A 15,619-nucleotide genomic window follows, 5' to 3' on the forward strand; every position below is an offset into this window, starting at 1 on the left:
GAAGAGACTGATGCAGAGAAGGGTAGGCAATTTTAGGGTAGCCTACTACCTGAAAGGCAGCAAAGGGATTTATACACAAGTATGTCCTTTTCCAAAGTCCACGTTCAATGCTAAGTACATGGCACTATATATGAGGAAGGAATAAAGGAAGGAGAAAAGAGCTGGTCACGGGATATGTTACTTCTGACACTCTTAATTTGATTCTCTATGTCACCTGCACTAAGATTTTGGTAATACAAGCAATACAAAAAAAGAAGTATTTTTGAACTTCATATAAATGTTCTAAGTTGCACTTTGATTATTCTGATTTATGCTAAGACCTCAATCTGTATCTTCCTGGGATATCAAATTCTTGAAATCAAAGGGCTCTAGAGATCAAGCATTTCCCCTCCCAAGGAAGTTTGCAATTTAAATAGACACTCCGGATTTTAGACTTGGCTCTGCTATTAACTGAGAGTCTTAGGAGATAGCTTTTCTCATTTTTTTAACACATAATGGACAGACTAACATTTTTCCTTTCTACTTCATATCTTTGTTAATTGTTATGATATAATTAAAGAATTTAGCACAGTATAATTAAGAATATTAAAAATACTCTTTTTGAATAAAATTTAAGATGAAATATAACTTGGGCCACATATATAACCCAATAGTTCTAAGAAAATATGCAAAAGACCTAAGTATTTGATTATGTATCAGAGGCAAAATTCTTGCTAGTATTTGGAAATCTAGAATGGCCAAGATTTGTCAAATAAAATGAAAAGTTTGGAGAGTGGGTTTGGGGTCACTATTGACCAGCAATGCCAGCAGTTGGAACAAAAGCTGGATATGAAGAAAGAGACTGAGCACATACTCTTATTTATGTCTCTCTCACAATTTATGTCTTATTTATGTCTCTCTCACAATTACTTACATGGAGCTTTCAGGAAAATGTGTCATTTCTACCTTCTAAATTTCACCCAAATTTCCTTTTTGGTCAACTCTAATCTAAAACCGTACAGGAAAGGGAAATTTAGGAAATGTAGTTTTAGCTAAGTCAAGTTTGTCAGTCCTTCTTTTTTCTAGATTCAGATTTCTCCTGATCATCACTTGGTTTTCTGCTGAAAAGCAGCAGTCATGTAAATTGAGAAGAATCAAATGATTACAGAGTGGCTGTTTACATTCTTAACACATCCGCTGCTAAACATGTATTTTAGTCTGTCTCCCCACATTAATAGTTTGTTTGCAGTGTCTGGGTATCCCACTGAATTAACCGATTGACCACATTGACAGGCAGACTAATCAATGAGCTCTGAAGGCTGGGACAGGAGAGTATAGCACAGCCTTAGCCATGAAATTGTGGCATTCAACAACTCAACTGCGGCATTAGAGTTTAAAAATAAAAAGCATTACTCACGTGTGACTACGCTCCATCAGTGATACTCTCAAAAATAATTTCAAAATAACAATCAGAAAATGTTTGACGAAAGAACAGCACAGAGCAATTCACTCATAATTACCCAAGAGAATAGAATAAGATGGATAAATGAAATTCATAGTTGTGTCCCAAAGTGGTTTTTAGCTGAAAGAAATGGTGCTGTACTTGTACAATCTTTCACCAGAATTATTAGCAAACAGTAAGTTGTGCGATGCTTTTCATTTTTGAATCACTGAATATCAAGGCTGTAAAGGGTTGTGGTCATCTTCTGGTACGTTACAAACTCAAATGTCATCAAGGGCCAAACTAAATAGGGTAAGAGGCCAGTCCTCAGACACAGATGATTGTCCCTGGTCTGACTTTACTTCTACCTTCTTTGTCTATCCCTGTGGTCTCATTCGAAATGATTTTGATGATGTAAAAATAAAGGCAATAGGCAGACACAAAGAGGCAGAATGTCCAGGTAGGTGGTAGACAGAAAAACCCAGCAACTGATAGGAGATGATTTTTCTGGAACCAGTTCTCTAAAAAAAAAAAAAAAATCCATCTGCTGGTTATAGTGAACATACCCTAATGTACAGATTTGTGGAATCACTGCATTGTACAACTGAAACTGTAATATTATATGTCAATTACATTTCAATAAAAATAATAATTTATCTGTTAAAAAGATAAATTAAAAAATAAAAAAAAGAAACCCATCTGCATCATCAATCCTCACATACTTTGGACTCCGAAAATATGTTCTCCAACACAAAGCATGGTCCAGCTCCCACAAATATTTCATCATGCAACAGAAAATCATTTGGCAAATTGTCAGCTTCTATTTAAGAGAGTATGAAAATCTGGGTAAGCAAAATAAATGTATGGCCATGAACTTACATATATCAAATTATACTTATGGCCTTGGATTCAGTTAAGAATATTACATAAATAATACAAAATGGAAAGAACAATTGGCAATTATTTTTTTTTAAAGATTTTATTTATTTATTTGACAGAGAGAGATCACAAGTAGACAGAGAGGCAGGCAGAGAGAGGGAGGGAAGCAGGCTCCCCGCTGAGCAGAGAGCCCGACGCGGGACTCGATCCCAGGACCCGGAGCCGAAGGCAGAGGCTTAAACCACTGAGCCACCCAGGCGCCCCACAATTGGCAATTATTAAGAGATACGGTGGTAATGAGGTTGATTCAGATAATTTGCCCCCAGAAAGCACCCTTCCTTCAATTATTGGTGATTCTGAATAAGAATTCTATGAAGATGATGAGGGATTGGTACCTCCCTCTCTTCAGTTGTACAACTGTGGCTGCGCAGAGCTCTAATCACAAATGTAGCAGTTCTGTGTTCCTTTTTATTAGTGCTTTTTACAATTCTCAGGAATGCAAATACAGGTAAAACACACAAACAAAAGCAAATCTTTCTGCCCTTTTGATGTAAGAAATAATCATTGTTTCCCAGCTCAATATTGTGAACCGATTAAAGAGCTGGTGAGCACTTGGGGAGGGTTTTGTTCTTTGTTCAAATGTTGGTTTTTTAGTTCTGTATGTACCAAATCTCTCCATTGTGAGCTTCTGGTAAAGTGAGCAGAAAACACCTGTTGTTAGCTACAAGCTTTAGGAAAATGCAAGTTTGATTTATTGTGAGAAGGGAAAGAAATTCTCTTCATCTATTTTCTGATAATCTATTAGGTACATTTTCAGACTGAGATCTTTTTGAGCAGCATTAAAGTCTATTATGCTTGCTTCTGAAATTAGTACTAATTCCATAAGGTAAACAAAATATTTTGTACCCTTTGACTCTGTGCAGTGATGGATATCGTAAATAGCTTGATTAAAGCAGACATGTCACAATGTCTAAGCATATGCAATCATCACACGGTACTCCTTAAATATAAACAATTATGTCAATTATACCTCAATAAAGATGGAAAAATAAATTAAAAAATTAAAACATATAACCTCCAATGCCCATCAAGACTAGAATGAAACATAAACTACGAAAGACTCATACAATGGAATCATAAAATGGAATACACTAATGGGAATTAGAAAACTTCTGCTATACACAACAATGTGGGTGAATCTCACAGAGCTAATGTCAAATCTAAAAAGTAAGATGGGAAAAAGTACATACTGTATGATTTTATATGTATTATAATCCCACGTACACATGTTTATAGATATATACAACACAGAGAAGTTATATACTATATGAACTTTGCATACAAAATATAAAACTAATCTATGTGGCCATAAGTCAGGTCATGGTTACCCTTTTGAGTCTCAGCTGTAATGGAGGAGTTTCTGGGATGTTGGGAAAATTCTGCATCCTGATTGGAATGCTCGATATTTTGGGTGGGTTCAGTTTGTGAAAATTTGTAGAACCGACACTTAAACTTAATCCCGATGACCAAACTCAACATGATTAAATCTGAATTGCAGGGGGTGGGTTTCTGGCACAGTATTTTGAAAGGTCCTCACATGATTATTTAAAACATACTAAGGTGTTTCTTTGAAAAAATAAAAAAAAGGAAAGGAAAAGGCAAAAGAAAAGGAAAGGAAAGGAACAAAGGGCAATATAGCTGCCCCAAGTCCACATAACACAGACGTTTTTTGAACAAAATCCAGCCCCTTATCATGACTTATAACACCCTGAGTAATTTGATCTCTCCCTTCCTCTGCCCAATCTTCCAGTTTTCTCTGATTCCAACTCAGGGAAGCCATACGAGAGGAGAGAAACAAAGTGAAATCAGGAGAGGAAATATCCAGACAAGCTGCAGAATTACAGAATTAGTTACTTGGCAATAGGTAAATGATACATCTACCTACAATTTTTAAAAATAATGGCTCTGTGGGACTGCATGTGTGTTCTTCAGGTTTGCACAATATTTTAATGAAATCAAATATAATAAATCTATTTTTCTCAATTTTAATCTACTTTTGCTTTACTCACAATTTTGCAGATATGACTACTTTTCTATTCAAAATACTCCCCATTATTCTGGTGAGTTGAGAACTGCTGTAAGTGCAGATAGTTTTCTATTTTCCTGTGACACTTCCACATAAGACATACCCTTTTCTTAACTTTAAAATACATATCTCCAAGGTGGGGCACAAAGAGTATACAAGGTGAACTACTGATAGGAAAGAAAATGTTAGAAATTCTAAAAGTGTTTATTCTGTCTCTAATTTTAACTTGTATATTTTTTATTTTTAATGTATATAAAATAAATACCCCCACACTGGATTTATATGTTTATAACTACTATTCCTTTGTTTGTTGGTCATAAAATTTGAGACTGCTTCTTTAAAACCTACTACACTCTGAGCAGAAGCTGGCCTCTAAACACAATTGAGGTTAACTTAAAAAAAAAAAAACTGTTACATAAATTTGAGTTTGTGTCAAGAAGTGAATGTCTTGAATAAATACTAACAAAATTTTCATCTGAGCTTTGGATTTTCATCATAAACTCTGCTATTTTCTAGCCCTATGGTCCTTGATAAGTCTTTTACCTCTGAATTTCAGTTTCTCCAGCTAGAAGAAAGATAGCAATCTTTTCTCTGCTTACTTTCAAGCACAGATGAAACACTGCACATAAAACACTTTATAAACTATAAGGCACTAGGTATAAAGTATAACTAATCAAATATTAAAGGTTAGTTTTTATTTTCCCTTTAGAACAGAGCATTACATCATTATAAATTTATTTTCAACGAGAGTAAATACAATATATTTCTCAGAATGAGCAATTTGAGCAATTTGAGAATTTGAGAAAAATGACGTCTTTTTAAACAAAGTCTGTGGAAAAAACATTCCACTTCATGGCATAAGTATTAGGAAAAAAAGAAAATTATTTGTTGTTTGGAAGATTATTCAGAATGGAGGTCACATCTGAACATGGCTGAGAAAGACTGGATTTTACTTCATTGGAAGGAAGTGGATCCAAAGAAGGACAATGCAGGTGGAGACATTCATATGAGGAGTTGAAAAAAAGTGCAGAGATTTCATTGATAGTACAGTCTGACTTAAAGGAAGGATACATGAAGGAGAGAAAGAGAAGATACAGCCCAGGACACAGGTTGAATTAAATTAATTGGAGAACTTTCAATATTTGTTGAAGGAAATTGAATTTGAATGTTTGATTAGATGGTTTGAACTTCATAGGATATGGGATCTGTGGAGGTCCTGACACAGAGTAAGGACAAAATCCTCTGTGCTTGATGAAGATTAGCCTCTATAGGAGTCTGTGTCAATAAGCTATGTCTTGGGAAGGATATAGGGGAGAACTTGAAATAGGTAGAACACATAGGAGGCTACTACAAAAGTCTAGAGGAGATGTAATGCGAGATCGAACTGACTGATAACCCTGGGACTGGGAAGGAGTGGAAAAATACATCTTGAGATGAAATAAAGCTCAAAGGTTTTAAATATTCAGATTATTTGTGACACAGTATCAGTGGGTATCTGCTCCCCAATAATATTAAAGTACCACTGGCTGTATGTCAAGTATGCTAGTCCTTGAACAAACAGCACCAAAATTATGCCTGCCCAGGTCAAGTGTGCCTGAGCAAATATTGTGTGTTCAGTATACACCATGAATTTTTTAAAGAGTAAAAAAAGTGCCTGAAACCAAATGATACATTGTGATTAAAATACATACGTTTAAAAGTAGATTCTAATAACATACATTAAAATTCTAAGTGTTTGGGGATATTGGATTACCCTTGAGTAGTTTTGGGGACTTACTTTAAGAGGTCAATCATTTATTAATTTATTTAAAAATATTTATTGAATGCTTACTATATGTCAGACATTCTACTATGCATAAGAGATGCAGTCACATACATGGGTGGACATATTTTTACCTGCATAGCATTTGTATTCCACTAGATATAGATAGAAAATGGAAAAGTAATAAATGTATAAGTTAATTCCAGATAGTAACATGTACACTAAAGACAGTAAAAAAGGTTGATAAGAGTGACTGGGGCCAGCAGTGGGACCAAGTGCTGGCTACCTCTATAGGCTGTTTTTTTTTCTTTTTTTCTTTCATTCTTTTTTTTTTTTTTTTTGATAGATTTCTAAGAGATCATTCCATGGAGATGACTAATTGGAGATGGGCATAAGGGAAAGAGCCAGGCATAGAGAGATTTGAAGAGTGCTCCAGGCAACTGAAGAGGAAAGGAAAAGCCCAGAGCAGAGAATAATCTTGATATTTCTGGGAGCATAAGAATGAATTATGGCTCAAGTGTAGTGAGCAAAGGGGAGTTTAGTATAAGTTGAGATGAAAAAGGATGAAAAAAGTCAGATTGACTAGTTTCTTGCTAGCCATAAGGAGGTTGATTTAAGTCTTGGGAAAGTTTTAAATAGAAGAAAAACTTTATCAAAATGCCCATGTTATTTTTGATTTGTGGTTAAACTATTTACGGTATCCTTAAAATAAAAGTGTTACCTGATGTTATCACCTCTAAAGAAAGGTTGACCCTCTCCTTCAAAGACTTGGAGTTAAAAGAACTATGTTCTACATTCTCATCTTCTAAGGGCCAAACATTCCCTATAGAATGCCTCATCTGTACACCAATCATTTCCTTCTAGTGCTGACAAAACAAATTTTTTTTTTCTACATTGTTATCAGTCTTAAAAAACAATTTCATTTAGGTTTTAAGAACCAATTACTTTGGAGGAAGATTTTATAATCATATAAACATCTTTATCAGTAGGCATTGCATAAAAATGGTGTTTTCAGCATTTCTAAATTGGGCCATCTCTATTAGAAATTGCAAAGATGTCACTTGACTTAAAAATATAGCCTGGTGTTCCATTCCTAAAGGTGCTATTATGCTAACAATAAATCTGAACAAGACCGTAGGCAGAGTGTGGGTTGTGATGTACTCAATATTCATCACACTCTGACCCAAAGGAATATCCATTATGTGCTTCTGGGATCCTTGAGCAAAGCAGGTTTATTACACCTGCCAATTTTCATGGATTTGCTGTGTGATACATCGTCTACTTTGAAGAAATCTTGGTTACAGTACATATTTCCATTCTTGCAGCTTTCTCTCTCAGGTAGTTCATTTACTCTGGCTCTCAATTCAATAGAAGGTTATGCTTGAACCAGAGTAAAATTTAAGCAATCATAAATACTTTTCAATGTCTCCTTATCGTAGTTCTCTGATTGTGAGTGTTTAGAAGGAGGTAGATTTTCTCTCAGATTCAATTTCAGGCTGCTCCACTTGCAAAACAGCAAGCTATGTAAAAACACTGACACACAGGTTGTTGTTGTTGTTTACTTTTTTGGTATAAGCTCTAAAAAGAACTTTATTCAAATTTTAAAAATTGATTACCTTGGGAGTTTGGATGATAATATAAACACATTTGTCAGTAGATACTGCACGTAAATGGTGGCAGAAAAGACGTAACTCCTAGTCTCAGTTTATTTCTCAAGAGTAATTAATACAGAGGGAGAAACCAGCTCATTAGACCCTGATGACACAATACAATAGTTAGAATGACTAAAGGAGGCCTTTAATACTACTCTGCCAATAAATGTACTAGCTTCATGTTCACTTCCTTAAATTATTCAGTTTCTCTCTGAAACAAAAGTGAGTCTCACAGTGAATAACCAGTACTACTTCAGGACTGACCAAATAGGTTTTCAAGTCCATAATTTTATAAAATATGTACAGAATGCTCAGTCGTAACAAAATAAATACAAATGGCACACAGATAAGCCTTACATTCATGAACCAAGTGAAGTGTTTAGAAAAACTACCATTTAAGTGATAATATTTTGTTAAAATAACAAAGTTAAAAATAGAATAGGCAGAACTTCTTAAGATGATATGAATTTTGACTGCCATGGAAATAAAATTCCTTAAAACTATTAAGGGATGCTATTTATTATGTTCTATAACATAATATCAGCCATTGACCTTCACTGGCATATTCTAAGAACTGCCAAGCACGTATTAGGCACTGGGTTTAAAATTATACTATCTCTAAGCCCAGATGACCCAAAACAGACACAGCACAGGATTCAGCTGATTATTACTTTTATCCTATTATTTAATGTTTTAAAATTTTTTACAATTGTCTAGCCAAACTATGGAAAGAACCTAGATGTCCATCAACAGATGAATGGTTAAAGAAGATGTGATATATATATACACACACACACACACAATGGAATACTATGCAGCCATCAAAAGAAATGAAATCTTGCCATTTGCGATGACATGGATGGAACTAGAGGGTTATGCTTAGTGAAATAAGTCAATCGGAGAAAGACAATTATCATATGATCTCCCTGATATGAGGAAGTGGAGATGAAACGTGAGGGGGTGCTGGGGGGTAGGAAAAGAATAAATGAAACAAGATGGAATCGGGAGGGAGACAAACCATAAGAGACTATTAATCTCACAAAACAAACTGAGGGTTGCTGGGGGGATGGGAGGTAGGGAGAGGGTGGTTGGGTTATGGACATTGGGGAGGGTATGTGCCATGGTGAGTGCTGTGAAGTGTGTAAACCTGGCGATTCACAGATCTGTACCCCTGGGGCTAATACATTATATGTCAATTTAATTTTTTTTTTAAAACTGTCACATTTTTAAATGTGAAAACTTGAATTTTGCAATTTGCCTATAATTTATCAAATTTTACACAAAATCATAGTAAAGTGAAAGATTTAAAAGAAATACATTTCTCACACTTGTGATATTCTGTTATCAACTTAATCAGATCCTACATGGCTTTTCAGCTTCTTCATTACATCCACTATAGATTTGCTCTAAGTAATTTGTTTAATATTTACCTTAAGAACAAAATATTTCTTTGTGAAAACTTCCTGTGTATTGTCTAAAAGAAAATTAGTTTTCCTCCATTTATCAATGTGGTCTCAAAATTATCCCATTAATATTTATGTTGTCCCTACCCTAAAGACACGAACATGCCTCAGTAATTTGGGGGCTAAAAATCAAACTTCCAAGTCTATACTAAACCTGTTGATGCTTTTTTTTTTTCCTTCCAGGAAAAACTGTGTCTTTTCGTTATTCTTTTATTTATTCTGTTCCTTATTCCCTGTGGTGACTTGGCATTAATGCCAGGTGGAATTTCATGTTTAGCCTAAGCTTAGCATCTTCAGTAATTTATAACAAAAATAAATTTCCTGGGGCACCTGGGTGGCTCAGTGGGTTAAAGCCTCTACCTTTGGCTTGGGTCATGGTTCCAGGGTCCTGGGATTGAGCCCCATGTCGGGCTCTGCTCAGTGGGGAGCCTGCTTCCTCCTCTGTCTCTCTCTCTGCCTGCCTCTCTACCTACTTGTGATCTCTGTCTGTCAAATAAAAAAATAAAATCCTAAAAAAATAAATAAATTTCCTAACCTGTACTAGACAAGATTCTTTCCATCACATGGGACAGCATCTCAATGTAAATTAGCCTTATATGAGAAAGGGACATCTTATTGGCTTATCTACATAAAGTTCCAAAGGTAGAATTTAAAAATTAAAAAAAAAAAATTGTGCTTTTCTTCCCTTGGATTGTCCTACTTCTGTGTTAACTTCATTTTCAGACAGACTCTCCTTTACAGTGGCCCTGGGTATATCCTTCCACTAACTAGAACAACACAAATGCAATGCCTCTCTGTCATTTTATTTTAGCAAAAATCTAGATTTGCTACATAAAATATATAAGTAGATTGAAGATTGAAAAAAAAGCAGCAGATGTCCTCTTTGAATACTTCCATGTTAAGTACTGTCTACTGTGTTGCTCATACAACAACTTGTACTTAACTGCATATATTGACTTACTTGTTTATTCCCCTTTTTAGACTATAAAGGGCAGGGACCAGGGCCTCTTGTTTTAGAAGGTCAACAGCTAGCTCAGTGCCTGGAACATATGAGCTACTAACACACATCTGTTGAATCGAATGGAACTGCTTTCTTTAGTTTATTTGATAAATATTTCTAGACCATCTGCTAGGTGATGAAGAAACAGTAGAGAATATAGCAGATGGAAATCACTGACCACATGGAGTTTCCATTCAAATGGTTTGAAACTTTTAAATATTACTAGAACTTCATCTCAGAAACCCTATGACAATATCATTATAGCACACATTTATTGGGATAGACTAGACCAGTTGTTTCTCAGAGGAAATGATAAGACTAAATTTTTTTTTCTTTTTTTTTTTTCGAAGATTTTATTTATTTATTTGACAGAGAGAGATCACAAGTAGGCAGAGAGGCAGGCAGAGAGAGAGGGGAACCAGACTGCTTGCTGAGCAGAGAGGCCAATGCGGGGCTCAATCTCAGGACCCTGAGACCATGACCTGAGCCAAAGGCAGAGGCTTTAACCCACTGAGCCATCCAGGCGCCCCCTAAATTTTTTCTACTTGATGATAATGCAAATAGGACCAACAACACTGAATCTCATTCATTCATTCATTCAACAAATGTTTACTGAATCTCTGCCAAGTGCCAGGAAGATATAGTCCCTGCCCCCTAGAGCATAAGATCTAGTGAGGAAGAAACATATTGCCTTGGTTTCCTACAGCTCCTATAAAAATTATAACGTCATGGCCTGAAACAACACATACTAATTTTCTCACAATTATGGAGGTCAGGAGTCCAAAATAGGTTTCACATGGCAGAAACCATGGTATCTACAGGGCCACACTCCCTGCAAAGGTACAGTGGGTGAATCCATTGGTTCCCTTGTCTTTTCTAGCTTCTAGAGCTTCATTCCTCTCATTCATTGTCTGATAGTCCCCTCCTCCATGCTTAAGATCAACAGCACAGTATCTTCAAATGTTTTTCTACTGTTTTCATATTGCCTTCTGCTCTGTGTCCAAATCCCTCTCTGACTTCTTCTTATAAGGGCACTTGTGATTTCCCACATGGATTTTTCAGAATAATCTACCCATCTCAAGATCTTTTTAACTTAATCACATATTCAAAATCCATTTTGTTATTTAATGTAAAATTCAATTTCCAGAAACTAGAACTTAGATATTCTTGGGGCTGTTATTTAGTCTATCAAACACATAAATAAAATAATTTAAAAATATATGATTAGTGGTTAGTATCTTAATGAAATGGGCCTTAGTTTTCTCACAATATTGAAAAAATGCTAAGATAGAACAATAGAGCTTTTAAACACTCACAATTTAAAAAATGTTCCAGAATCATAACATACACCTACATGGACTATGATTTATAGTAAAGGCTTAAGGACCTATGTCTATAATAAAGGTGGTAGAAGAAGTTGTAAACTTAATGAAAACAAACAAATCAAAAGAAAACAGGAGAAGAGTTTGGGGGCAAAATTTTGTTTTACTTTAGAGTCTAGGGGTGCCTGGTTGGCTCAGTTGGTTAAGCGACTGACTCTTGGTTTCAGCTCAGGTCATGATCTCAGGGTGGTGAAATTGAGCCCCAGGTCCAGCTCTGCACTCAAGGCAGAGTCTGCTTGTCCTTCTCCTTTGCTCTTTCCTGCCACTTGCTCTCTCTCTCAAACAAACGAACAAATAAATAAATAAAATCTTAAAAAGAAAGAATCTGGGAAGATTCAAAATACCAAAAGTTTCAAAAGATTATATCGGTGAAAACAGGAAGGAAATAGCAGGTAATTGTAAAAGACTTGCTAGCCTTTCAGAAATTTTTTTGGTTATTTATTTATTTATTTTTTTATTGTGTTATGTTGGTCATCATACAACACATCATTCATTTTTGATGCAGTGTTCCAAGATTCACTGTTTACATACAACCCCCAGTGTTCCATGCAATAAGTGCCTTCCTTAATACCCACCACCATAGCCTTTCACAATTAATAAAAAGTAAATTTTGGGAAAGCAAAGAAGATATTTTACATAGGCACAGAAATAGCATTTCCTCATAAGAAAATCTAATTTTCCAAACTAGCATAGTATCTGCAAGTAGGAAGACACACCACGAGATCTCTAAAAGCAAATAAACAACAAATAAACAAATTTAAAGCAATGCTCTCTTGTGTATACATTATCAAAATCCTTACCTCTGGGGCAATGTTTAGATCAGACTATTTTACTTAAATAGCTATGGTTAAAAAAAAAAAAAGATCCAGTCCGTTCTTTCACAAGGAAATTGTGCACCAAGGACATATGATTATTTTTCCCTTTAGACTAATGCAAAAGGACATGTTGAATCACATCCAATTTGGATAAATAAAAGTTAATAGAAGAATTGGTAGATTTCTCAGATCTAATATGCATTCTGAGAATAATAATTTATTTTAATTTAACACAAAAGGTGTTTTAGAGATACTACACTGATTCAATATACATATTTAAAGGGCAAATGTTGATGCTAAATTTTGACAGGAAGCTGAAATGTGAATGTATGTGAAGTGGGAAGAGAATTTCTTATTCACACATGTATAATTTGGGGGCACCTTGATGACTCTGCTCTGTCCTTTTTTAATCTATTACAAAAAGAGACATTATTATTTAACTCTGAATCTTTGTTACAGAGAGAAGTGACAGGAATCAAAATAATGTAATCACTGGAATAAATATGACTAGCACTTCTAAACACCTTTATTTATATGGTTTTCTGATTGTAATGGTTAATTTCTACATATTTTAGCATTTTCATAGCTTTCAAGATTAGTGTTATCTTTCCATTTCTTGGAATTGCTATTAAATATGTGTCTCTTCTAAATATGTGCTGCTTTTCTGGCTTGTAAATTACTATGTTAGTTTCTGTGTTCTCCCAGTATATTACTGCCTTTTTTTTTTTAAACAAATATATGAACTTCAAAAGTACCCATTATTACACAGTTGGTGGGAAGCAGCATGGCATAGTAGAAGGGCTGCTCTGACAGTGAGATAATCTAGCTGATGTCCAAACTTTGTGACAACTCAAATAGGTAAACTTGACAATTAAGAACAGAACTCTATGATCTTAACAGACCAGGGCTGGTGATTTAGAAGAAATGGCCAATATTACTCCCTTTTTTATTTCTGTGCCCCTTTATATTATAGCTTTGCAGCTTTTCTATCAAGAGATGAAGTATATTTCTAAACCCCTTGAATCTGGACTGGTCTTGTGACTTAGAGTGGTTAAAAGAATGTAGCAGAAATAACACAGTGACAGTTGCAAGTCTCAGCATCATGGTATTTCACATGCTCCTGATTTCTCTAGTCACTCTAAGCAGTCACTATGTGAAAGAGCCGAGAGCCACAGAGGATGAGATCACCTGAACCAAGGCTGATGCAGCCTAGTTGTCTCAGCTATGAATATCTTCCACCAGCCTAGTACCAGATGACCTAGGCGCTGACCACAGATGTTATTCACCTGAGCCAAAACTAAAAGAACAGCCCTGAGTGAGACTATCTTAAGTTGCCAAATTTCAGACTTGTCAACTAAATACATGGTTATTTCTTACTTTAATCTACTTAGATTTGGGATGGTTTGTTACACAGCAAAAGCTCACTGACACACCAATATTAACAGATATAGTTGAGTAGAAGAATTCATATCATTGAAACGGGAAGAACAATTTCAAAGGTTATTTCTAGTTTTGATATAACATTCTTTATCACATTTTCTTCTATTTCAATATAGTTTTATACTAAATTTTAAATTTGAGAGAAAATAGATATTTCAACCTTAATTTGCGATGACTTCAATACACAGGAAATAAAAAAAATAACTATTCTTCATTGTTTATTGATGCAAAAATCATTTAATTTCATCCTTCCACAATAAAAATTTCATATTTGACAATTTATAACTAAAATATTAGTTCTGTTTAAAAATAGGGCTTGATACATTTTTTTAAGGATTCTATATTAGCCATAGAAATTACCTTAAAATTTTTGTTTATCACATAGTAATTCAAATAATATAAGCATTAAGCATTTGAAAATTGTCTCACATATGAAAAAAAGTAAAATGCCAATAGATTATCAATCAAAACTCATAATAATAGAATACATTACCTGCACAAGTATTTATGAGTGGCAGCAGAATTATCAGTTTCCATAGCAACCTCATTTCCACTTTGTGAGGTCAAAATTTCTCCCATACAATCAGCAGGAAAAAAAAATGTCTATCTTCCAGTCAGTATCTCAAGAGTCTGAAAAAAACAAAATTGTCATGAAATGACAAATATACAAATATGAGTACTTAAAAATGTATATGAATTATTGGACATTATTTAATCTATTATGAATATATTATTATCCAAAATAAAGCAATCTAAATGTCTACCTTTTATGTATATGTATGTTTTACAAAGTTTCTACAATTTCAACTCATATTTCCATAATTTCAGTTCATACCTTTGATACACATGTTATTTGCTATGAGATTTGATGTAGTAGATAATGGGGAGCGATGCAATTCAATTGAATGAATGTATTATGTAGATTAAAATGTTCACTATTAGAATTTTGAGTTTAATTGCTTTTGAAATGTTAATGAGGACTAAAAACATTCAACGAACTCCTGTAATGCTGTTGTTTCCCTTATTTTTTATTCTATCCCATTAGAAATAGGATAAAATATTACTCTATCTCATATGTGTTAACAGTGATTTTACAAATTTCATGGACTTTTCTAAGTTTTTTTATTACCATTTTTGAGAATATATTCATTAAGAAACAGGACCTTTCCTAACATTATGAGAACTAGAACTAATATTGTGCTACAAAACATGCAAGAAATGAATTTCTGGAAGTATTGTCTTTCATATATGACACACGCATTTCCTATGGTGTTACATCATAATTTTCTCTAAATTATTTTGACAGTTAAGCTATCCAGTGATAAATGAAATTAAGGTGAAGTGTTTTGTGTTTTTTACTTCAAAAAAGAAATCTAATAAGGAGACTCTTAAAACTCATGATCTCAAATATATATATAATGTGGAATAAGTTCAAAATAGACTCAACTAGGTTACATTTGATAAAATGATTATATAGAAATGATAGGACACTTTGGGGATTTTTAACTTACATATATATATATATATATTTCTTGTAACTTCAAATATTTTTGGAAATATGTGGACTTTATTGTGATGCTAGCAGATAATGACATTTTGAATGTTTCCTGATACATTTTTAAATTTTAAAACCCTTTCTTTTCTTTCTGTTGCTAATTACTTCAACTAAAGTCAAAACTGTCTATATTCCACTTTAAGCTTTTGTAAAATCTAAGTTAAA

The 15,619-nt window shown here is 34.2% G+C and overlaps 1 protein-coding gene across 1 annotated transcript in view; it reads right to left on the minus strand.

Moving 5' to 3' along the window:
- CNTN6 (contactin 6) overlaps window positions 1-14,525 on the minus strand; it is a 235,538-nt gene extending 221,013 nt beyond the window's left edge. The window contains 1 exon segment of the mRNA XM_047746509.1: window positions 14,393-14,525. Coding sequence (XP_047602465.1) covers window positions 14,393-14,447 — 55 coding nt within the window. The 5' untranslated portion in view covers window positions 14,448-14,525.
- Window positions 14,526-15,619: the final 1,094 nt, after the last annotated feature.

This window comes from Lutra lutra, chromosome 1, assembly GCF_902655055.1.
Source record: "Lutra lutra chromosome 1, mLutLut1.2, whole genome shotgun sequence".
NCBI classification, from domain to species: domain Eukaryota; kingdom Metazoa; phylum Chordata; class Mammalia; order Carnivora; family Mustelidae; genus Lutra; species Lutra lutra.